This window comes from Podarcis muralis, chromosome Z, assembly GCF_964188315.1.
Source record: "Podarcis muralis chromosome Z, rPodMur119.hap1.1, whole genome shotgun sequence".
NCBI lineage: Eukaryota > Metazoa > Chordata > Lepidosauria > Squamata > Lacertidae > Podarcis > Podarcis muralis.
In genome coordinates this window covers 1,525,085-1,549,293 of record NC_135673.1, presented here as the reverse complement: position 1 = coordinate 1,549,293, position 24,209 = coordinate 1,525,085, and the positions used below count along the sequence as shown (strand labels likewise).

General features: G+C 42.5%; 1 protein-coding gene across 12 annotated transcripts in view; it reads right to left on the bottom strand.

Annotated features, from left to right (window-relative positions):
* Positions 1 to 24,209, bottom strand: part of DENND1A (DENN domain containing 1A) — a 271,090-nt gene that overhangs the window by 230,057 nt on the left and 16,824 nt on the right. For 11 of the 12 annotated variants that reach the window (XM_028716002.2, XM_077922279.1, XM_028715997.2 and 8 more), the window contains exon 2: positions 21,490 to 21,554. In XM_028716002.2, the coding sequence (XP_028571835.2) occupies positions 21,490 to 21,554 (65 nt within the window). Of the gene's footprint in view, positions 1 to 21,489; positions 21,555 to 24,209 lie in introns of those variants that run through there. The other variant, XM_077922282.1, reaches the window with a different exon arrangement.

Genomic DNA, 24,209 nt, shown 5'->3' with positions numbered 1-24,209 from the left:
GAGTTTAATACAGTGGACACTCAGGTTGTAAACGTGATCTGTGCGGGATGCAGGTTCGCAACCTGCAGCTGCACGTCTGCGCACGCGCAGGTTGCGATTCGGCGCTTCTGTGCATGCATGACGACCAAAACCCAGAAGTAACCCGTTCCGGTACTTCCGGGTTTTGGCGGTCCGTAACCCAAAAAAAACACAACCTGAAGCATCTGTAACCCGAGGTATGACTGTATAGATTTGGAAAACAAGGTATTTACCTAATAGATTAAAAATTAGCTTTTCAGAAGGAATCAATTAACATAATGCCTGTGTTTGTTGCCTTGGAGAAGCCCGGCCAGATGGGCAGGGTATGTAATAAATTCTTATTCTTAATTCTTATTAACTGCAGGACCTGGTATATTACTTGGCATCGCAGTCAGTTGCAACTCAGGTCCTATTAGAGGTCATTGGCCTGTATAAAAATATTTGAGCCAAATAAGCCCCACCCCTTCCCACTGTCCAAATAATTTTATTTCATCTTCATTATAAAATAATAGGTAATATATTAAAGGCATCATAGGTGATATTGAAGAGGCTTCTTTTGAGAACCATTCTTTCCAGACCCCAAGGTCAGAGGAGAAAAATGGATTAGGTTAACTAAATATAAGAATTGTTTAATTAACTTCTGAAAAGGTAAACTGCATATCGACTCACTATATAGTTGGGTTTATATAGTGTTGTCTTTGGCAAGCATGGCCTTTCATTGGCATGAATAAATTTAGAGATTACTACTTGCCATATCTGGAGGCTGCCAAATGGACAAATAATACCCAAAATAAATAAAGTAGGCATGGCAGAAACATCACGTTAACGGTAGTCACTCATCCCAAACAATATAAGCTACATTTATTTCATATTCTTATTTTTGATATGACTTTTTAAGCAGGTGGTTTGTAGTACAGTGTTTCTAATTTTGCCACATGTTTAGGTATTTTTACCCCCCAAATATCTAAAAAGATTATTTCACAAGTGGAATCCAAATAGCCTGAGCAATGCAAGTTCTGTATCTGGAGGCAAATGGACACACAGGAGTTCAGACTTGGTATAGTTTACCGGAAATCCTGAAACTGTCCCATGTACTGGTATTTGTAACTGTCTCATCAAAGTGAGAACCATCCCCAGGAAGAGACAACATTAATACTATGTCATTAACTACATGAGAAGTGTCTGGAACATCTAATCCTCTGATCCCTGGGTCTGTATGGAAGGCCAAAGAGCAGAAGAGACAATGGAAGCAGGCCTCTCTCATTTTAGATGGAATGGAAAAACAGAGCGTGGTATCATCCACATATTGATGACATCACTTGATAACACCTGATGACAGCTCGCTTGATTGGAGCTGTCTCTCAGTATGGCCTCTCACTATGGCACTGTAGATTGTAATCAGCATATTAAGATGCTTATACATGAGGGATGTACTCCAGTGGGAAACTATGTGATGCCTTTAGCACCTCTACCAACCCACTGATTTGAGTCTCCATCATGCCCGCTCCTTCCTCTCCAGTACACAGTGGCTGCTAGCTCCTCCAGTCACCATGTTGATTGATGTGTGCTACATGATGCCATAAAACTGCTGTGAGGGAACCTGTGGAAACTCCATATATTAATGGGCTCCAAATCCTACCAGTTCCAGCCAGCAAGGCCAATGGTCAGGATGATACAAGTAGATGTCAAATAGCATCTGCAAGGCTTCAGAGCTTCCTCATACTTGTCAGAGAAAATCTGTTGGCCAAAATCAAGGCAGCAACACACATTCAACAGGAATGAGGAGGTCTACTCCACTACTTAAGCATATGGTGTATTTCTAAACTATACCGAAAGCAGACCCCAGCACAAAAAGTGACTGTTGCTTTGAGGTTTTCCAATGACCAAGTGGTATTGCATAAATTTTAAGAAATAAATACCGGTAATTGCACAACGTTTCAACAATACTAAAATCCTTTTTTATTATGTTGACAGTGGAGAATAAAATTCATGTTGGAAACATTTTTTTACTGACTGCTTTGTCACCTCCAGTTTGAAAGCAGTTGGAGTCAGGGGTGGCATAATTTGTAAACAGCCTTATAGAGTATCATTCCAGAAGCTACATCTTCAAAATGGAAGCATTAGATCCACAAACTATTACAATGATGTTAAAATTAGGAAAACATATTAGGGAACTAAATAAATGGCAGAAAAATATTTCTACAGGATGCCAGCCAGGCATTAAAAAAAATAATCCTTGGCTGTCACTATTTATAATACGGAGGCAAAGGCAACTTTCCAATAAAGCAAGGAACGTTGAAAAGGTGTCCTTTAAGCCTTCCTTTAAGCCATCTTCCATAATGGCATGATTTGCTCTGGACATCATTAAAATGTAAAGTTAATGAGGATTCAACTGCAAACAGAAGAAATGTAACCTATTTTCAGGCAGGAGTTCTAACACTGCAATCAGAGGGAAAGCCACTTTGATGTCTCTTTGTCTCTTCTCATTAATTTTCTTTTAGTTTTTTTAAAAAACAAAGGCTGTTTAAACTAAAAAAAAATGCACAGAACTTTAAACACGGTAATTACAGTGAAGCTGCAATGAGGTCATTGGGTTTTTTAAAAGTTTGAAATAAATAAGAGCAAGATGCTTTTAAAAGATGTCAATTCTCCCGTTTAACTTCTCTCTGGAAAGCTTGCTCGACTATTTATTCCTGGTGCCCAAAATCCTTCTCAGTTAATCCACAGAAGTTGTATCCCAACTGCAATGATACTAGGAACGCCAATGCTGGCAGCAAACAAGCCACAGACTGCACAAGGTCAAGACCTTATGGGATGTCCTCCCTTCCACCACCAGAGCTCCATGTTTGCTCTAGCTCCATGTTTGCTCTGGCTTCTACTCTTGGCCCCAACCCAGGTTCCCTTCCCGTGGCCACATCGATCAAGCCGCTTTTCTGACGAACACCACTAGAACTAGCAGATGTCTGTAAAGACATCTTGTTCTGGAGGACACCTTGGATTGGTGAGGACAGGGTGAACCCAACTGCAGGCTGCATTTCAACAGTCCAGGAGGCATCTCCAGTGCAATTGCCACCAGCGTTAGAAACTGAGATATGAAAGCTAGGAGCTAAATGGCACCTTAAACCAAGTTATGGGCACAACAACGAAATGTCTAGGTGTGCTTTTTGAAAAACAAGAATACAACGTTGGAAAGGAATGAACTGCAGCTAAAATATTATTCGCATTTTTCACATGGTCGAGTCCTTTCCTTGCCGCCACCACCCTAATGTTCTTAAGAGGGTCTCTTCTCCAGTCTTCAGAGAGTAGCTGGAAGTGGGGAGGCAGAAAACGGTCCTCCTTTCTTCCACTCTGCAGTTTTAATCTGAAATCTTAGGCACAGTGCTGCGCCCATAGCTCAGAAACTGCTTGCGCTACTGTTCCCTGTCACAAAATGCGCCTGGAACAATGGGAGTTTCGAACACTGATCGCCACATGAAATAGAGAAAATGGCCACAATTTTAGATTAGAGGGGCACACTGGAAAGAGGGAAAGCTACAGGCTTCTTGTGGTATTCTGGCATTCTTAAGAACAAACACCTCTTAAATCTAGCAAAGATATTCACCACTGGATGCTCAGAAGTCAACTTGCATAAATGAAGCGTGTGAATTTGCAGTCACTTCACTTCCCCACAAAAGGGAGGGGCAACGGTGTGTGTTCCTAGTATTGTGTCAGCACAGAAGTGTGCATGTGTGGACTCCTTTAAACCAAGGCCCACATTCCCTCGAAGGAAGTGTTGAGGGCCAGATGCTAGCAGTGAGTGAGGCCAAAGCATACACAAACTCTGTCCCACTTTCTCTCTCCCACTGATTCTCACCTTGCAGGGAACAAGAGCGAGCTGGGCTGCCCTGTCCTGGCTTCACCAGCCCACAAGGCCCAAGACCTGATTCCGAAGGAAGTATCTTCATCAAGCATAAATGATATTCTGCTCTCTTGTGAACATACAAATGCATGTGTATTGCCCTGGTCCCTATTCAAAACATGAATATAAACTATCCAACCGCATGCAGAAAGTGCCAAAAAGAATGGGGAGCTTTCTTTCACATGCAGTGGAATTCTGGTAAGAAAAAAAAGTACTGGGAGTGGAAATTAAATGCCAAACTGAAACAAATCTTAGGGCATGAAATTCCCTTCCACAAAGTGTTTTTATTGTTAAGCTATGTGGAAGGGTCAGTGAAACCAGAACATGAAAAAATGGTCTCTTATATGCTGGCCACTGCCTGAACACCTTTTGCAAAGATGTGAAGGTTGACTATCATGCCATCTATTACAAAATGGATGGCGAGAACTTTGGGAATCTGTTGCAAAGACCAAATTGACTCACCATACAAGATTTAAGGAACAAAAACAGTAATGAGATGGAGCAATCTGATTACAGAAGATGATCAATGCTGGTACCAGAACGGTGGACTTTATTGTTCAATATTCAAGATGTTTCCCACTTGACAATGTAAATATAACTCTATAAGTGTGAGTATGAATGTAAATATGAATACGTACTTACATTATGTTTACAATTTGTAAAATAAGTGATTATAAATAAAATTATAATAATTACAAAAAGATACTGGTAAACGCACACCAACACAAGGTCCCATCTATTCTGCCCACCTCTTTAAGAAGATAGGGTAGGAGATACTTTTTAAAAAATTAACACTTTTCTACTCCACCTTTCTTGTGCTAAACTGTAATTTTAAATGTTGTAACACAGTCAAACCAAAGAAGACTGGTGCGGCAATAAACACCAAGACATAAAACACAATCTAACATGTACAGTACAGCTAAAATTTCCTTCCAGAAACAGTCTTCAGCAACCAGCAAAAATAAAAAGGAAGACAGAAAACTGCACTTCAAGGGGGAATACATTCCTTAACCTGGTGCAGCCACTGACAAGGCCCTTTCTAGTCTCACCCAAAGGTGCTTCATCTTTAGTTGGGAGGCAGAGAAGGGCCTCTGCTTCTGATGTCAGGAAGGAGGGAGGAGGAGGCAGCTCCTAAAACACAAACATGTACACCTTCATAGATGTACCTCGAGTACGTATGAAAGAGGGAGGGCAGTAAGTCATTCTAGGACAGGGCCTGCAAGCCAGTCTTGGCCCGCCAGACCATTTCCCCTGAAGCATGCCCACCCTCTCTGCTCCAAATACACGAGATGCACCAACGCAGCCTGAGTCATGATGAAACAAGTGTGAGGTCTGCCCTAAAGTGTTTGAAACATCCCTCCCTCCTTCACTTAAAGGAGATGGGGAGCGCTGCTGCAAACAAGGCTTTGGGTACCCAATGCTAAGCAGGATCACTCTTCCTTCACATCAGCCCATGGGACAGGAAAGCGATTCTGCCAAGCGCTGGGTTGGGTGCACAAGCGACGTTTCACAAGGCAGCTTCGTCTTGCAAGCAAAAGCAGCAAACCGTCACTTGCAAACTCCATCCTTGTTTCTCCCACTCCCAGTCAGTGGAGAGGAGAGAAGCAAGCGGTTTGACAGCCCAATGCTCAGAGCTTCCTAAAGTGCCAGCTTGGGTCTGGCAACGTCCCTTGCAATGCAGTTCCCAAGTGGGAAGCCTGCCCAAGTGATTTTTACATATGGGCAGCCCCACCCCACCCCACCCCCATCAGATTTGGCCTGCTAGGCTGAATATGACTCTAGCTCTGGAATTATTATTACAGTGGTACCTCGCAAGACGAATGCCTCGCAAGACAAAAAACCCGCAAGACGAAAGGGTTTTTTGTTTTTTGAGCTGCTTCGCAAGACGATTTTCCCTATGGGCTTGCTTCGCAAGACGGAAACGTCTTGCAAGTTTGTTTCCTTTTTCTTAACACCGTTAATACAGTTGCAACTTGACTTCGAGGAGCAACTCATAGAACGCGGTGTGGTAGCCTTTTTTGAGGTTTTTAAAGCTTTTTGAGGTTTTTGAAGCTTTTCCAAAACTTTCCCGACACCGTGCTTCGCAAGACGAAAAAAATCGCAAGACGACAAAACTCGTGGAACGAATTAATTTCGTCTTGCGAGGCACCACTGTATTAAGAACAGATCATGAAGCTGAGGCTCCAATACTTTGGCCACCTCCTGAGAAGAGAAGACTCCCTGGAAAAGACCCTGATGTTGGGAAAGATGGAGGGCACAAGGAGAAGGGGGCGACAGAGGACGAGATGGTTGGACAGTGTTCTCGAAGCTACCAGCATGAGTTTGACCAAACTGCGGGAAGCAGTGGAAGACAGGAGTGCCTGGCGTGCTCTGGTCCATGGGGTCACAACAACAACCATTATTATTACTATTACTATCATCATCATCAAACTTTGTATACTGCCCTATACCCGTAGATCTCAGGGCAGTTCACAACATAAAACATTAAAAAACACACAAAACACATAATAAAAATAAGAATAAAAACCAATAATCCCCCGTTCCCACAACACATTTGAAAGGGCATTAGATGTCAATCAGCCAAAGGTCTAGTTAAAGAGGAACATTTTTGCCTGGCGCCTAAAGGTGTATAATGAAGGCAGCAGCTGAATCTCCCTGGGGAGAACATCCCATAAATGGGGAGCCACTGCAGAAAGGGCCTGTTCTCATGTTGTCACCCTCCGACATCTCATGGAGGAGGCACACGAAAAAGGGCCTCAGAGAATCATCTCAGGGTCCAGGTAGGTTCATGAGCATCTCCAGGTATTAAACCATGTCTTAAACCATGAGGAACTCCTACTATTGTAGGTAAGATGGGTTAATGCTGTAACCCAGTAAAGGAAACTTCTTATGCCCCAGGCCAGTGCTTCACCCAGACAGCATGCTTTTAGCATGCTGGATCTCTGCAGGTTTGACATTTGTTCCTCTGCAGAACCATGCTCATAACTCATCCCTTCAGCATGCTTTCGCACAGGCAAAGAGTTTTTCTCAATTCCAGTTACTATTTGGTAAACATCCACAAGTCCTGACAACATGAAATAAAAACCTAAGCTATCAACTACAAGCCACACTGTGAAATTTACTGTAGTGCATTACTGCATTCAGGAGATCTCCCAAGCTCACTGTTTGATAGGACCATAACTCACAAGAGCCCAGCATGTAAGACCAAAACAGCTCTTTAGAATAACTGGATCAATCTCCACCATGCAATTGAATTAAATTATATACAAAAGGCCTAAGAGCCTGTGTTTTTAAAGGAAAGACGGGAACACCAATGATAAACATGAATTAATGCTCTAACTTCACTTAATTCCTACCTGTAGAGTTAACTGTACACAAATAGCCCACTCAATGCATTGACCTATGCAAACTAACTATAAATCAGTACTCATGCTGTTAGTTACAACTCTTCCCTGTTGGTCCTCAAACAGGTATTAATTGGTTCCAGTTAAGTAATTGTGTGTGTGTTTAACTTGGTCCTCTTCAGGCTGAAGAAGTGAATATTCCAGTGCTAGCAGAATAAAAGGATGTATTCATTTCATACCAACACACACAACAGTAATACACACAGCAGTGTTTCTCCCTTCCTCATTTTATCATCTACCCAACAAGCTGGAGCGTTCAAACATCATAAAACGTTCAGCAATGGAGCTGACGAAGCCAGACCATGGGTGGACTACAGGAGCCAGCTTACAGGACCTCTGTAAACAGTGTTGGAAATTCCCCAGACACCAGGCACCTTTTGCATCGGGCGCAGGTCGAATTGCAACCATGCGGCTGGCAACTTACATCTCCATCTGGCTGGTCTCCTTTAGCAGGAAAGCATAAGAGCTTATTTATTGCATTTATATCCCACTTTCTTCTCCAAGGAGCCTTTGAGGTAGGCTAAGAGGCTGTGACTGGCCCAAGATCATCCCGTGAGCTTCACAGAATCATAGAATTGTATGACAGAGTGAACCCTGATCTCCAAGGTCTGACACTCTAACCACTACACCACACTAGCTTCCTAGTGTCCTTCTGCTATGGGGAAGCTATATAAATTAAGTAGGTAAAATAAAGATTGGGAAAGCAAAATGTCACTTAGAGCAGGACCTGAAATATTTTCCTTGAAGGTTTAATTTGTTTTATTCTGGATTGTTTTATTTGATGTTTTAATGTATTATAAACTGCTTTGATATTGTTTCTTTTAAACATAAAGCATTTATTATTATTATTAGTAGTAGTAGTAGTAGTATTTTAAAAAAATGGTGCCTGGACAATCCATTGTGGTGGCCATACTTAGGTTTAAGGTGCCATTTGGCGCCTTACATCCCTGAGCTTAAATATCTGAGTTTCTAACACTGCTCTGTAAGGTTCTCCTAAACTACAAACTCTCAAGATCCCTGACCACTGGCCATGCTGGCTAGGACTGACAGGAGTTCATCAACATCTGCAGAGTCACAGGTTCCCCACCACTGTGGGCACCACCTGCCCACGTTCTCCTGTCTGCCAGGCAATTAAAGACACAGAGGAGCTATATCCTACTGAATCCTGAACTGCGCAAATCTATGCAATTTGCTATCACTCAAACTCAGATGCTGATGTCGAGGCACCATCAAGTCATGCACTGTCTCCATAGTAAGGGAAATCACACTGAACACACTGCTTTGTGTGGTGGACCCAAAGCCACAAAACTTTCATCTAGCAAAAGCAAAGGCCAATGGTGCTCCGAAACCCAACAGGGAAGCCTTCTTAGGGTGCAGATTTTTAAAGCCCCATTATGGCACATTTAGCTAAATGGCTGAAAACCAGCCCTCTGAGTTAGGCAATCAGCAAATTCCAGCTTTCAGTAAGAGCATCTCTCTCCCTATAACATTTCTCAAAACTATCCCATAAACTGCTTGGTTAATGCTTCAGTTATGAGGGGGCAACCACGGGTGTGTGTGTGTGTGTGTGTGTGTGTGTGTGTGTTTCCAACCTATTTTCAGATGTTATCACAAATACCCCGTTAAAGACTACCCACAGGGCACTCCACAGAGCTCACAGCCCTCTCCATTAAGCATGAAAGAAAGACGGTTCGTTTCAAACAATACTTTAGGGTAAGATTCCCTAATTGGCAGCAGCTGAATGATCTAGGCTTCTAAGCTGATGCACATGGCAAACTTGGTTTCGGGATACTCCTCTGGCAAGTTATCAAACTAGAGAAGGGGGGAAAGGAGAAGAGACAAAATACAGTTCATGGGCGAAGCCTGAACTACTGACATTTCCAATTCCAGAAAAGATTTCACAATTGCCTGGGTACTTTATGTTCAGCGTCTAAAAAGTAAATAAGATTCATAGCCACGTCACTTGTGTCATTCAACAGACTTGAAGCCAGAGATAGACACACTTCCACCTGCTCTATGACACATCCTTTGTAGTACCTCCACAGCAGACTTCACCAACCTAGTGCCCTCCAGATATTTTGGAATACAACTTCCAGCAGCTCTAACCAGCGTGGCTGAGTTGTAGTCCAAACCATGTGCAGGGCACCAGGCTGATGAAGGCTACTGTGGAGACTTCAAGAAGCTGATCATATATTTAAACAATTAATTTGTTTAAAAGTGCCCCATGCTTCCAATACATTGCATCATCATTGGAATTCACCGCCAAAAGTCATCATTGGACTTCACTGCCAAAATCAGCCCATGCATAAAATGGTTTTGCCCTTTGTACACTTAGAAACAGTTTAACTGATAACATTCCAACCAGAGTCTACCCTTTCCTTAAAACTAGACTTAAGAACATTAATGCAATCAACCACAGATTGATGCAAACTATATTCAAAGCATGGAAGGAGAAAACAGAAATATTGTCTCTAGGTTTATCCTTCTTGCTCCTCCTGGCTTTCCAACCACTATTTAACAACTCTTTTCAACAATTCTCTGTGATAACGCGGAAAACCAAACAACTATACCTTTTAATTGACTTTTACAAGGTCAGTTACCCATTAATAGGTCATGAATTGCAAACTAAAATAGGAGAAATTCAAATATTCTGGCTACTTCGTTATCAATTGCAAACTTTTTTATCCAACCCAACTGTGAAAATAACAGCCACAAGACAACTAGTCCCTTTTGAAAAACTCCTACTAGCTACAGGAGGTAGAGCAACGGTGTCTGTAATTTATAAAATATTACTCCAAAATATTGTAGGATTTCCCAATGTAATTAAAGAACAATGGGAATTAGATTTAGGTCAATAAATAGATTTAACTCAACACAATGGTCTAAACTGCCTTTTAAATCAATTTCTGCCAGTATAAAGGAGCTAACAGTAAAACTTATCTATAGATGGAACCTAACCCCAAGAAAACCAGCACAGATACACCCAGGAGTGGCAGCAATATGCTGGTGAAGGTGCCTATCTATAGGTACATATTTTCATATGTGGTGGGAATGTGCCAAAATCCAACAGTTCTTGTTGTCAGGTTTACATGAGATTAGCAAAATTACTAAACAGCAAATAGAAATAATACCAGAACTAGTTTTATTTAATATATTTCAATATAATAATGCAAACCTGCTTAATAAAGAACTCATTTGTCATTTGCTATCAGCAGCTAGAAATATGGCTAGATATTGGAAAAATCTCTCATGGGTGAATGTAGACAATTGGCACAAAAGTATATGGGATATTGCTCTACTGGAAAAATTAAGAAATAAGTTACCGTTGTTAAGAGAACAGAAGGATAACTTACCGTAACAACTACTTGCTGTAATTTTATTATGCATGCAAGTCTTCCAGGTAATAATCAAACCCCTTCCCCCAACAGCATACAACTCAATATGGCCAGAATAATCCCACAAAGAGAAATAATCCTGGGCATCCAAGTTCTCCTTTCCCCAAGTTCTCGCTTTCTTACCACATTCATAACCATATTCATATTCAAATTCAAATTTATATCAATCTATCTAACTTTCATATACTAACAAAGGCAGCATTTAATCTATTAATAATCATCCCTGATCCAGACTCATTTTATAATTAGAAAAATTCCACTCAAATAATGTTACCAAGTGTATCTGAATGTTGCATGTTTTTCAATTCATAGATCCTTTATCTTTCTCTACCCTTTTTTTACAGTGGTACCTCAGGTTAAGAACTTAATTCGTTCTGGAGGTCTGTTCTCTTAACCTGAAACTGTTCTTAACCTGAAGCACCACTTTAGCTAATGGGGCCTCCTGCTGCTGCACAATTTCTGTTCTCATCTTGAAGCAAAGTTCTTAACCTGAAGCACAATTTCTGGCTTAGTGGAGTGTGTAACCTGAAGCGTATGTAACCCGAGGTACCACTGTATTTCCTTTCCTTTTCTCTCTTTTATGTTTTTTTCTTATTGATAAATAACTATAATATCTCAATCAGAAGCACTTATTTTTTCTATATAACCTAGACTGAGAATGTGTAAGTGTTATGCACTCTTAAATTGTTAAAAACTGAATAAAAATTATTTTACGATATAAAATAAAATAAAATAAAATAAAATAAAATAAAATAAAATAAAATAAAATAATAAAATAAAATAAAATAAAATGGTTTCACAACCCTTCCAAAAAGATGCTCAAAGAAAATTAAACTCCAGACCTGCGGGAGTAACCAATAAGAATGCCTCTTGCCATATGCATAAGGTTATATTGACATTCCTGGAAATTATTCACTGTTCAGCTCAGGAGGTGAAATCAGAACACAGGCGGTCAGGTGGTCTCTTGGGCATATGAGGCTCAAGCCATTTAGTGTCAAGCCCACAGCCCCATCATTGCACCCAAAAGACAACATGAAGCCAGGGGAGGGGCTACTGTACAGTAAAACACTCTACTTTCTGCATTAGAGCATTCAGTCATAAAGGGCAGCCCCACACAGTACTGATACAGAAAGCTTAGCCTTGAAACTAAATACAGTGGTACCTCAGGTTACATACACCTCAGGTTACATACGCTTCAGGTTACAGACTCCGCTAGCCCAGAAATAGTACCTCGGGTTAAGAACTTTGCTTTAGGATGAGAACAGAAATCGTGCTCCAGCGGCACGGCAGCAATAGGAGGCCCCATTAGCTAAAGTGGTGCTCCAGGTTAAGAACAGTTTCAGGTTAAGTATAGACCTCCGGAACGAGTTAAGTACTTGACCCGAGATACCACTGTATATTAGTCTGAAGAAGTATGTGAATCTACTGCTACCATGTATTACAATGGTACAAAATGTTTACTTCTGTTTCTAATTAACTTTTCCATAACCAAAGAAAACTTCAATGTAGGCACTTTGCCCAAATGGCATCCACTTATGCTTTTAAAAACAACTTTTTATAGACCTTAGTATTATTCACCCAAGTAGTGGCATTCTTGTGAAATAACTCAAGTTGACTAGCATTTTTCCTGGAGTACTCCAGCAAATACCACATACACTTGGTTTTCTGAGTTCCAGAAATATCTATAATGAAATGTCCCTGAACAGCTGCTCTCTAAAGCAGTGGATGGTCATAAAGGCATGAGTTGAAAATAGAATATGGTTGTACAACATTAAGTTAAGCATCTTAATCACTGTCCTTATTAATCTATGGGGAGTCTGCTTTAGAGTCATTAGTTCATTGTTTCTTTTTAATCTCAATGACTCTCTAATTAAAGTTCTTCCCTAGTCACAGAATTATCTATAGTGAGATATAACAGCTAACTTCAGGTGCATTAAGCTTAAAGCAAAAAATTAACACTCATTAACAAGATTACCTGTTGTGATTAAAGAAGCACAAACAAGGAAAACTGTTTGCAAATTTTGTGAATGAGTAGAAGAGAGTTTAAAACAATACCTTTAAATTCAAAACTTTTTTTTCTTTTTACCAAACCCATGCAACCCATCGACTCTATTCAAAAGAGAGAGAAACTCTGTTTGCGTCTAGTTATTTCAATGCAACTCCTGAAAATCATAAAGAAGCCTGTTCACAAGCACTTAATTGCAAAAAGTGCTTCATCAGCAGATCCTTAATGCTTTAGCGCTCCCCAAATACTCAACAAGATCTGAAGTGGAATCTCTTCATTCTACTTAGTGAGACAGACTCTTCATAGGTGCATGGGAAATCATGTTAAAAACAAAAAAACAAACACAAGGGAATGAAGGGACATGAATAACTTATATATATATATATATAAAAACCATTAAAAAGTAAATTTCAACCTGCTAAGAAATTTTGAGCTTAGTAGTAAAATTTCAACACTCTGCTAAGGAGGAACTGGCTGTCAGATTTCTCACCCGTCTCCATCGTGAAAAGAAAAACTGACAGATCACAGGAGTTTGCCTTTGTAAACCAATTCGGGAACTTTCATGCTTCTTATTTGTTAGGTCAAAGGTTAAATTGCTGACCTCTGACCTCCTGCTTAGCCGCCTTTCCCTTTTTCTGTAAAGCTTTATTTCTGGCCTGTATTTACATGGATTAGTCTCTTTTCACGCTAAGAAGGAATCTGTTCAAAGCCAAAGCCTTCGTTCTGCTTGTACAAAAAGCAGCCACAATTATTCAGTACCAGACAATGACCATATTGTGGGTTTACCAAAAAAAAGAGAGAGGAGGAAAAAGAAAAACACCACCTCAGCCGTGGCGAGGCCCGTTCTTACTGCACAAAACAATGGGCAGGGGGACAAAGTCTTATCCTGCATTCAGAAGAAAGCAAACAAAGCCAGCCCACTGTGAACTTGATGAAGATGTCAAGCTCTCTTTAAAAATATAAAAATCAACAAAAGGAGGGGTTTTCCCCCCCCTCTTGTGCAAAAAGAGAGGAGGAGGAGGAGGAGGAGGAGGAGGAGGAGAAGAAGAAGAAGAAGAAGAAGAAGAAGAAGAAGAAGAAGAAGAAGAAGAAGAAGAAGAATTGTGACCAGGAGGTCCTCCTTTCTGGTTAAACAGTCCTCATCAGCACAGCAATAAATGTTGCTCTGAATTGTAGGCTGAAGTAGAAGAAAATCACTGCTACACAAAATGATAACAACAGCTTGTTGCTGCTATTAAGGAAGTTACAATGTGTGAACAATGTCAAGGTGTGTAATTTCCTCATGCCCACCCCAGACTTTACCATGCTCCTCCAATTTTTGAACAGGTGTGGATGTGGGTGTATGACATTTTTCTGGCTCTTTACCGTCACAGCCAGACATTAAGAACCACCACCTCTCCCCAAGTAGTGGATGGAACACACAAAATCTCTAAAACGGTCATCAAGAAGGGAGGAGTCCAAAGTACATTTATCGCACCCAGATTAGAGACAACCTGGTGCCTCCAAAACACCTTCACATACATTATCTCAGGAAATTCAGCAGCCACCTTGAAAGGTGGGTCAGTATTATCCCCATGTTGCAGAGGAGGTGCTGAGAAAACAGCAAGCTGCTTGCCGTAAAGCAAATGACAGAAAATTCAGGGCAGAGACAATATTTCAACAGGGGGCTTACGTAACAACATGGAGTCCAAGTGGAAGGATTGGTGCCTGGGGCACCAGGAGAGGAGCCACAATCCGTCGGAACCAAGCTGCCACAAGATGTGGGGGTGGCCATACAGTATGGTGTCTTTGAGAGGGGTTGTAGCTCATCAGACAAGCAGCTGCTCTATCTGCAGAATGTCCAGGATCTCATCTCAGGTAGGAAGGCTGCATAAAGAAGAAGTCCTCTCCCCTGGAGAGCTGCTGCCCCTCAGGGTAGACTGGATGGACCAACAGCCTAACACAGGATAAAGCAGCTTTACCTGTTCACAGACCAGGTAATGGAGAGCAGATCTACCAGCAATTATTGGCTGTGTTAACTAAATGGCAACTTCATGTAGCATACCATTGAATTCAACTTGCTGGGGAGTAATGGTTTCAGGAACCACTGATCTATGTGGTATCCATGTGGTAAGCCACATAATTTCTGCCTATTGGGGAAGAACTATCTGATTTGTATTCGCCCATCCAGGCTGACCAGTGGCTCCTAACAGGCAAGAAGAAGTATAAATGACTTCCTTTTCCAGCTGAGTCTTACCTGAGCAACAGGGTGTACCTGAGCTCTAGCATGTCCTGCATTTCTGGTCTTGCTTTTCATCCTGACTCCTGGCTTCTTCTGCCTACTGGTTTGCCCTCGGATTCCAATGACTCGACAGTCCTAGCTCCCAGTTCCCAGCTCCTGACTCCTTCCAGACTGCTGCCACGGCCACACCCTCACAAAAGAGTGCAGAGAGGACTGCTGCCTGTATGCCCAGCTTATGGGCTTCCCAGAGTCATCTATCTGGCCACTATCTGAAACAGGATGTTGTACTGGCTGTGCTCCTGGTCTGTGATCCAACAGAGTTCTTATAAACTCATGATCCAAGCAGTGTTCATGTCCATTTTTTCAGGCCAAGTTTTCACTTCACAGTCACCTGCGGAGACGAGGGAGCTGCAAAGATGTACCTGGCGGTATCTCCCAGCAGAGCTTGGGACTTTTGATTATTTTTAGGTAGACCTTGTGTGATCCGCTGAGTAAAATAAAGCTGTTGCTATGCAGAGGTCAGAACACAAAGTAGGAAGCTCTTAGTTCCACCAACTACTCAGCCAGCTTCCAGCAGGAATCAGATTATGGGTACACACTGCACTCTGAGCCAGTTGAAATGCAAATTCTCTCAAACAACGATAGACTCCCTCAGAGTTAATAATTTCCCCAGGAAGATTCATCTCCCTTTTCAACCTACTAGTATGTTTTGGAGAAAAGAAACGAAACACAGAGAGAGACTTAGCAGCTAGGCCTTTTAAATCCCTTTGTTGTAAAAGGAAGCAGCCGAAACTGCCATTTCCTTTACTAATCCCGGGGAACATTGAGCACCCCGCCCCCCCCCCCGGCCCCGTAACACGCTCATCACTTCATCCTTGTGTTATGTACCACATTTAGGTTTCCAACTTAAAGCCATACGGGGTGTGGGTGTGTGTTTAAAGGGAGGAGGGAAATGAAAGGAATACTTTAGCTGCACTAAACCATTTTAAACTATTCCTTGAACACACAGCAAGATTTTTGCGTGGCTCTCACAAAAAGATGAAAGAGGAGGTCCTTGGAGAGATGGGGCCTTCTGGCTCACTGCGTGGCGAAGCAGAGGATCCAACACTCTTTTCTGATGTCTTCTTTGGCAAGCACACACACGCACACACAAAACCTACACAAAAGCTTCCTACACAAGGGGGGGATTTCACTTTTGTGAGCCTTTCACTTTCAAACGTTCCAGCTTTGGTGACTTATTTTGATCAGTTACTTTAGACTAACAAATACACTTTCTCCCCCACCCTATGCTATTAGTCACAGAGCTATATCCAAATTCTCTTCACTCTTTCTAATAAGGAAGGCCCTTTGGCAGAGGTCTCAAAAGTTCACTGGATTCTGATAACGGCTCATTTCTCGCACACGACACGTGATTGCTTCCTTGAAGAAAACAAAATAGGCAATTTGAAGGTACAGGAAAAGAAAAGAGGAAACAGACAGTAGCTCTGGTTTTTCATTCTTACTGCAGTGCGTGACTTTTATAAGCTTCTTTCAGTCTATCTGTATAAGAATGATTCTATTTATTATGAGAATGTAGGTGATAATGTCTATGGCAGTTTCGTATCAAAGCTTCCAAGGGCAAAGTTGGTGTTTAAAAAAACCTTGCAGGAAATTTGAAATTAAAGGAATAGGCAGCAGTACCTGAGGTCTGCTACAGATACATAGTGGCCCTCAAAACTGTTTCCATTAATAGCCCATCTTCTCAACTGATCAACCAATTCCTTCACTTTTCCCAAGAAGTTTAGTATCACTAAAATGGAAGGTTACAAATCAATTGTTCTCCCTCTGTAAAGGCAGCACTCCATATTCAGAGACCACTCAACTGGTGTGGGTGGGTTTAATATTCAGGAAGTCATGCTTGTGATGGCATTGAACATCCAGAACAGCCACAGCCTAAACTAGCCAACATAACACTGTCAGCAACACACAACTTCAGAATCAAACAGGTCTCTTAATAAAAAGTAACAGAACCATAGAACTACATAATTGGAAGGGACTCTAAGGATATCTCCTTGACATCTGAAGGGAGGGTGTTCCACATGGCAGGCGCCACTGTTGGAAGGTCCTCTGCCTGGTTCCCTGTAACTTCACTTCTCGCAATGAGAGAACTGCCAGAAGACCCATGGAAGTGGACCTCAGTGTCTCAGAGCCGCTGTCTTTGAGAATTCTTGGAGAACAGGGGAGGTCCCTGCAGACTGGAGGCAGGCAAATGTTGTCCCCATCTTCAAAAAGCGGGGTGGGGTGGGGAAGCAGACCCAGGTAACCACCGACCAGTGAGCTTGACATTGATACCAGAAAAGGTCCTAGAAGAGGTAATTCAACAGTGGGTCTGTGAGCACTTAGAACAAGAGGCTGTGATTTCTAAGACCCAGCATGGATTTCTCAAAAATAAGTCATGCCAGACCAATACGATTTCTTTTTTTGATGGAGTAACAAGCTTGGTGGATCAGAGGAATACTGTGGACATAGTGTATCTTGATTTCAGTAAGGCTTTTGACAAAGTCCCCCGTGATAGTCTTGCGAGGAAGCTGGTAAAATGTGGGTTGAACGAGGTAACTGTTAGGTGGATTTGTAGCTGGTTGACTGACCAAACCAAAAGAGTTCTCATTAATGGAAAAAAGTGACAAGTGGGGTGCTGCAAAGTTCTGTCCTGGGCCTGTTGTTGTGCAACGTCTTTATAAAAAACCTGGATGAAGGAATGAAGGAAATGCTCATCCAATTTGCAGATGGCACCAAACTGGGAGGTGTAGCTAATGCCACAGAATACAGAATCTAGACCGAGGACTTTATGTGGCAAGAGCACTGTTTGAAGAAATAAATGCACATATGAGAAAAATGATTCTAGGAGAATATATTGATGAAGTGCCAGAACTTCCAGAAAAGTAGATAAAAGCTATAGACTCAATTCGGGGGGGGGGGGGAGAGGAAGGAGGAAAATCCTTGAATCCAAGACGCAGTCTGAAAAGCAGAATAGAATGGAAGAGTTGCAATTGGTGTGTGAAGGCTGGAAGGTACAGAGCTGCCAAATACTGGAATTTTGATTTCTGGAGGGAAACCCAGGAGTGGAGGCGCAGAGGAGAAAGGATTGACTTTGTGTGCGATCTGAATGGAATCTTGCTCTTCTGGTTAAGTGGAATAAGAGGAGAAAGAATGGACAAACAGGACTAGTGGACCAATATGGGCAAACAGGACTGATACAGATTTCTAGATGGAAATGGCACAAGAAATGGATTGGGACACGAATTAAGATTTTAAAGTTAACTGAACTCCCATGCGTTAATAGACAAATACAGTATTTTTAAAAAGCTTTTCTCTTGAAGGAGGAGATAAAGAATAAAGCACAAGGTTTATCATTGTGACGGCAGTAACTGGAGAAGCTTCTTTAGACTTTCTGCACTGAAAAAGGTAAACGAATTGGTGAGCACTGGATGGAAGGCTGGAAAAAACAATGTCCAGCAAAGGGAGGAATAACTGGATAACCTGGATTGAGCATTTTACTATTTTGAAGAAATATTCTACATACAACTGACAGATTGATAGCTGGAGATCCTTTTATCTATTTTGTCCCTCTTTTTCTCTCTTCACTTTTATCTCTCTTTATAGTTTATTATTATTATTAGTTTATTATTATTATTATTATTATTATTATTATTATTATTATTATTATGTATCAACTGTATACAGATGAAGGGGAAGGACAGTATGGGCCCCATGTGAGAGGTGGGTAAGGGGAGATCTCACAAGGTGAGAGACTGCACAAAGAGAGGGATGAGCCCAGGTGAGAGGTGGGAGGGCACACCTTCCTCCACAGGGGATGAAAGTTAAAATAGAGTGATGAGGGAGGATCTTGTAGTTTCTTTTTATGTTCCTTCATTCTTTAGTTTCTTTACTTCCCGTGGATTAGTTTGTTTCTTTTATTGTGTTGTGAAAACTTTCAAATATCTCAAGGGCTGTCGCACAGAAGAGGGAACATGCTTGTCTTCTCCTGCTCTGGAGGGTAGGACTCAAACCAATGGTTTCAGGTGACAGGAAAGGAAATTCCAACTCAGAATCAGGAAGTACATTCTGACAGCAAGCGCTGTTTGACAGTGGAATGGTCTCCCTCGGGAGGAGGTGGACTTTCCTTCCTTGGAGGTTGGGTGACCATCTGTCCTAGATGCTTTAGCTGAGATTCCCGCATTGCAGGGGGTTGGACTAGATGACCCTTGGGGCCCCTTCCAACTCTACAGTTCTATGATTCACACACTCAGACACACCCACACACCAAATCCACCAAGTCTTTCTTTCCAGTTTTCCCTCATTGTCCTAGCACCTGCTCAGAGAGGCTTTTGGTGGCATCCCACTCCTGATTGTCAATATACTGCGCGGACCCATTAGACGCTGGGGTACACACTCTAAGCCTGCATCTTCTTCAGCCAAGCACAGGCATACTACCTGGATTTTGGTTCACAAATCCCACTGTGGGCTTCTGTGCCTTTCTAGCTTCATATGGGTGGTTTGTAGAAAAGTGGTGAAACAGTATTTATACTTGGCTGGGCACTTTTCTGATGATGGAGATCAACTACAGAGAACTTTGCTAACAAAACCAAGGATACCCAGAGCATTTGAAAGGCAGGACAGTGACTATATGAATTATGTAGGTACTTGATTTGTAGGCCCACTCCCCCAAAAATGTTGAGTGGTCCACTAAGAACCGCAGCAATTTCCAAGTTGTCTGCAGGGCGAATAAATTAGCAGTTTGGTAAAAAATGGATTATCTCATTGAAAGATGAATTAGCATCAAATACTATTTTTTTAAAAAATAAATCAGTAAGCACAAGGATTTTGAGTTTTGGAACAAAATGTTTACTAAATTATCTAGTTTAAAAAAATCTGAACTTTTAAACCCACCTTCTCCCAGTAGGAACTTAATCCCCCTAGGAATGAACAAACATGCTTCAAAATGGAAGGTTACTACCAGACACTAGTACTGTACAGAATAGCATTTAAGTTCACACTTCCTCCGATTTTCAAGCAGGGGGTGGTGAGAGTTCAGCTGGGCAGAAGCTAGAGTTAGTTTCTAAATGGACTCTGCCATTTCTTCAAATCCCACGGTCAGGAGAGCATACCTGGGCAAGTGCTTGCTCCCAAACCAGCCTGCCTCCAGTTTGAGAAGAGCATAAGAGTAGACCATCTTAACAGGGCTTCCTCCTTGGGAAGTGAAGCAGACATCATCTAGGGAGAAGGCTTTTAAGGCTGTTGAATCCCAGTTATTTAGGATTACTATTGATGGAGAAGGGCTAACAAATAATAAGTATAGGTGAACGTTTTAAAAATGCGGCAACACCCTATATAGGGTTGTCCTAAGAATATGGGACTGAGAGTTGGAGTGAACAGGCATGCAATACAACAGGGTGTTGTGATGTGCTCAAGGTCTGACCTGCAGCACTAAGGCAAGATACGACGGCCAGTGTGGCACAGTGGTTAGAGTGTCAGACTAGGGTTCGAATCCTACTCATCCACAAAGTTCAGTGGGTATGTCACTTGGGCCAGTCACTGCCTCTCCGCCTAACCTACCCTCACAGGGTCGTTGTGGAGGAGAGGAAGAACCATGAGACCACCTTGAGCTCCTTGGAGAAAAGGGGGGGCTATAAAAGCAATAAATAAATAAACTCTCTACACAGCAGTAAGAATTTTATAAGTGAAAAAATACACTATCTTTAAGTCATTAATAGGGTGATAAAACAGAATGAAAAAAAAGCAGACAACCAACGCCGGCAACATTACAACTTTCAGATAAACTGCAAATAAAAGTCAAGTCAGCTCAAGATATCAGTATTTTGAGCTGCCCACAATGATAACGGGCTGTGGGTGAAATTTACAGATTTCAAAAGAAGGCTGACAGTTCCGACTGGTGGCAACATTTAACAAAAGGCTTTCCTCTGAATGTTGGAAATCAGACGTTTGCCAGTGTTCTGGAACTAGAAGCACCTTCAGCCCAACAATGGATTAGAAGCTCAGCAAGACCACATCTTCAGCTTCTTATATTGACCTGAGCGGTTCAGCTTTTCATACCAGGTGGTCCACTAGGGGACTTCAATATGGAACCTGCAGGCCACACCCTGCCTTGACGTGCAGTGGGGGGGAAATGAAGCCAAAATTGGATCTCCAGCCCTGCCCCACAGCCCTTCCCAAAGACAGCTAAGCGTGTGCCAGGCTTTGGGAAGGAGACACGGGGCACCAGCAGAGCCCGAGAGCCCTCCCACTTCCTTCCCAAAGCTGGGAAAGTGTTAAGGCGGCTTTGGGAAGGGGTGGGATGAGCCTCCTTCCCAAAGCCCAGCGCCCAACCGGGTAATGCGATGGCAGGGGGCAGGGTCACAAAAAAGGCCTTGTGGGCCAAATGTGGCCCTTGGGCCACTCACTGGACCACCCTGCTCTGAACCAATTCCCCCCAAATAGCACAACCCTGGTGGAAGCCCTCAAAAGCACTGTAGGTACAATACATAAAGAGCATCTGCATTTTACAGTACCTGGACCCGCTGATGCTGAATTGGTCACTTCGACATAGACTTCAAATGTTGTTTCCGGGTTTTGCCTGAAAAAGAATAAAGTTGTTAATAAATCTAAGTAATGCTTTTTGGAATGATTCATAGAATCATAAAATCACAGACTCTTAGGAGTCGAAAGGGTCCCCAAGGGTCATCTAGTCCAACCCCCTGCAATGCAGGAATCCTCAGCTCAAGCATCCAGGACAGAGGGCCACCCAACCTCTGCTTAAAAACCACCAGGGAAGGAGAGCTCACAACCTCCCGAGGGAGACCGTTCCACTGTTGAACAGCTCTTAGTGTCAGAAAGTTTTTTCCATATATTTAGTCTGAATCTCCTTTCTTGTAACTTGAAGCCATTGGCTTGAGTCCTGCCCTCCAGAGCAGCAGAAAACAAGCATGCTCCCTCTTCCCTGTGACAGCCCTTGAGATATGTGAAGATGGCTATCCTATCTCCTCTTTTCGAGGCTAAACATACCCAGCGCCTTCAAGCGCTCCTCGTAAGGCTTTGTTTCCAGACCCTTAATCCTCTTGGTTGCCCAACATTCCTTTAAATGGGGGCTAAAAATGTAGATTAAAGGTAAATGTCAACTATATCAGATCATACCAACAAAAGCAGTGGTTCCCAATCTTTTCTACCACCCCCCTGGTTCCATAAACTCATCCCCAATGCCCTCCACCCTTCCTCTAAAAGGAATTATTCAGAACAGCCATTTGCATGAGCCACCATGGAATGTAAGAACCCAACAAAATTCAAAACAGTAGCAATCAATTACACATTTTGTTAATCCAGACCTACCAATCAAGTTGTAGCAACCTTAAGTATGCACAGGGCCATTTAGGTTTGATGAGGCCCTAAAATTACTGAAGGTAATGGGGCCCTCTATATAGCAGGTGGGGCCTATTACTTACATCACAGGAGCCTACACAACACTGTTGCTGTATGTAGGTTTTATTTTATTTGTTTTTTATCTTGTATTTTGGAAATGTACATCCAGGTTGTTGTTTTTTCTTTAATTTTTGGGGGCCCCCCGAGAGAGTGGGGCCCTAAGCTATAGCCTGTTTAGCTTATACGTAGATCCGGCACTGCACAGGGCAACAGCCTACTCCACTAGATGCATCATGATCAGCTGGTGTCAAGGAAGCCCCCCTAAAAGATACAAGCTTGATTAGAGTCTGTCATCAAGATGAAAGCCAAATCAATTTGGGCAAAACAGAACCGTGATAGAAAGCAGGATCCAGAGAGCACAGTGTGGCTTTTATTTATGTACCTCCATATGAAAGAACAGAGGCATCTGTGATTTTCTGAAAGAGTAAGGGGTCACATTCAGCAACACGTCCGGCCAAAACAATCGCAGGCTTCAAGGAAAACAGAAGCACTGAGACCATCAGCCACATCTGCCCGTGTGTTTGCCTGCTCCCCTTCCCCATAAGCAGAGCTGATGATTAATTATTGCAACACATTATTTAACAGCAGCTATAATTAGACCAAGGCAGCCTTTCAACACCTCCTGGAGTAGTTTTAAAAATGGGCCCACAGTTTGCTAGTCCTGTTTTCATTTTAGATAAATGTGTGCTTTAATATTTCGAACGTGTTGCCAAAGAAGGCTGGAGAAGACTCTTTCGAGAGCGTGGAGTGGAGCCAGCCAACGGGGCAGCTCAGCCTCTCCAGCTGGATCCTGGTCAGTCCCCTGCCAAATACCCAAGAACCTAAGAAGTGCCTGTGGGATCAGGCCAACGGCCCATCTCGTCCACCCTCCAGTTCTCACACTGGCCTTACTGGGAAACCCCAAGCAGGACCTGAGCCCAAGAGCCCTCTTCTCCCCTCCTGTGGCTTCCAGCAACTGGGATGCAGAAGCTCTGCTGCCTCTGACCATCGAAGCAGAGCATAACCATTGTGGCTTGCAGCCATCCAAAGCCCTCTCCTCCACGTGTAGTCCAATCAGCATTTAAAGCCACCTAAATTGGTAGCCACCACTGCCTCCTGTGGCACATAGTTTCACAATGCGCTGCATATCTGTCCTAAATCTTTCAATGTTCAGCTCATTGGATGCCAACGAGTTCTCGTGTCATGTGGGGGGGGAGGAGTGGCTAAAGGCCCAACTTATAAGTTTCTTCTAGATATGGTGAAACCACCAACTGGTAAATAGACTAAAAAAACACCTATTTGAAGGCACTGGGTATCTTTTACAACAGTCATGGGAAGGGATCCTTTGGGTTCCCTCTTGGCAGATGGGGCAGCTCTTATTGGAATTGCCCTCCCCAGGGAAACTCACTTGGTGCCAATGGAAATGTCATTTTTGACCCCAACGGAAGACATTTTTTCATTGGTCCAGGAAGTCCGGCATGTCCAGCAGTTGGTTTTAGTGTTTTGTTGTAGCTGTTGCCATCTAGTTATCACCTGGAAACTTTTGCCATTTTACTGTTTCCCTTTGTATTTTCACTGTATGGGGAGTTCAGAATAAAAATCTACCCAACACACATACAAGATCTTCTGCTCTCACAAGCCTGTCACAGTGCAGTGTAACAGATTAAAAATGGGCAACTGTTAATGCTGGAAATCCTAAAATCAGCTTAACTTGGAAGTCAGTCACATCAAACACAGCACAGACTCCTACTTCCAAACAAAAACTCACAGGTTTGGGCTCTGGGTTGCTTGTTTTCCATTCTCAAGTACAGTGGCACCTCGGGTTAAGAACTTAATT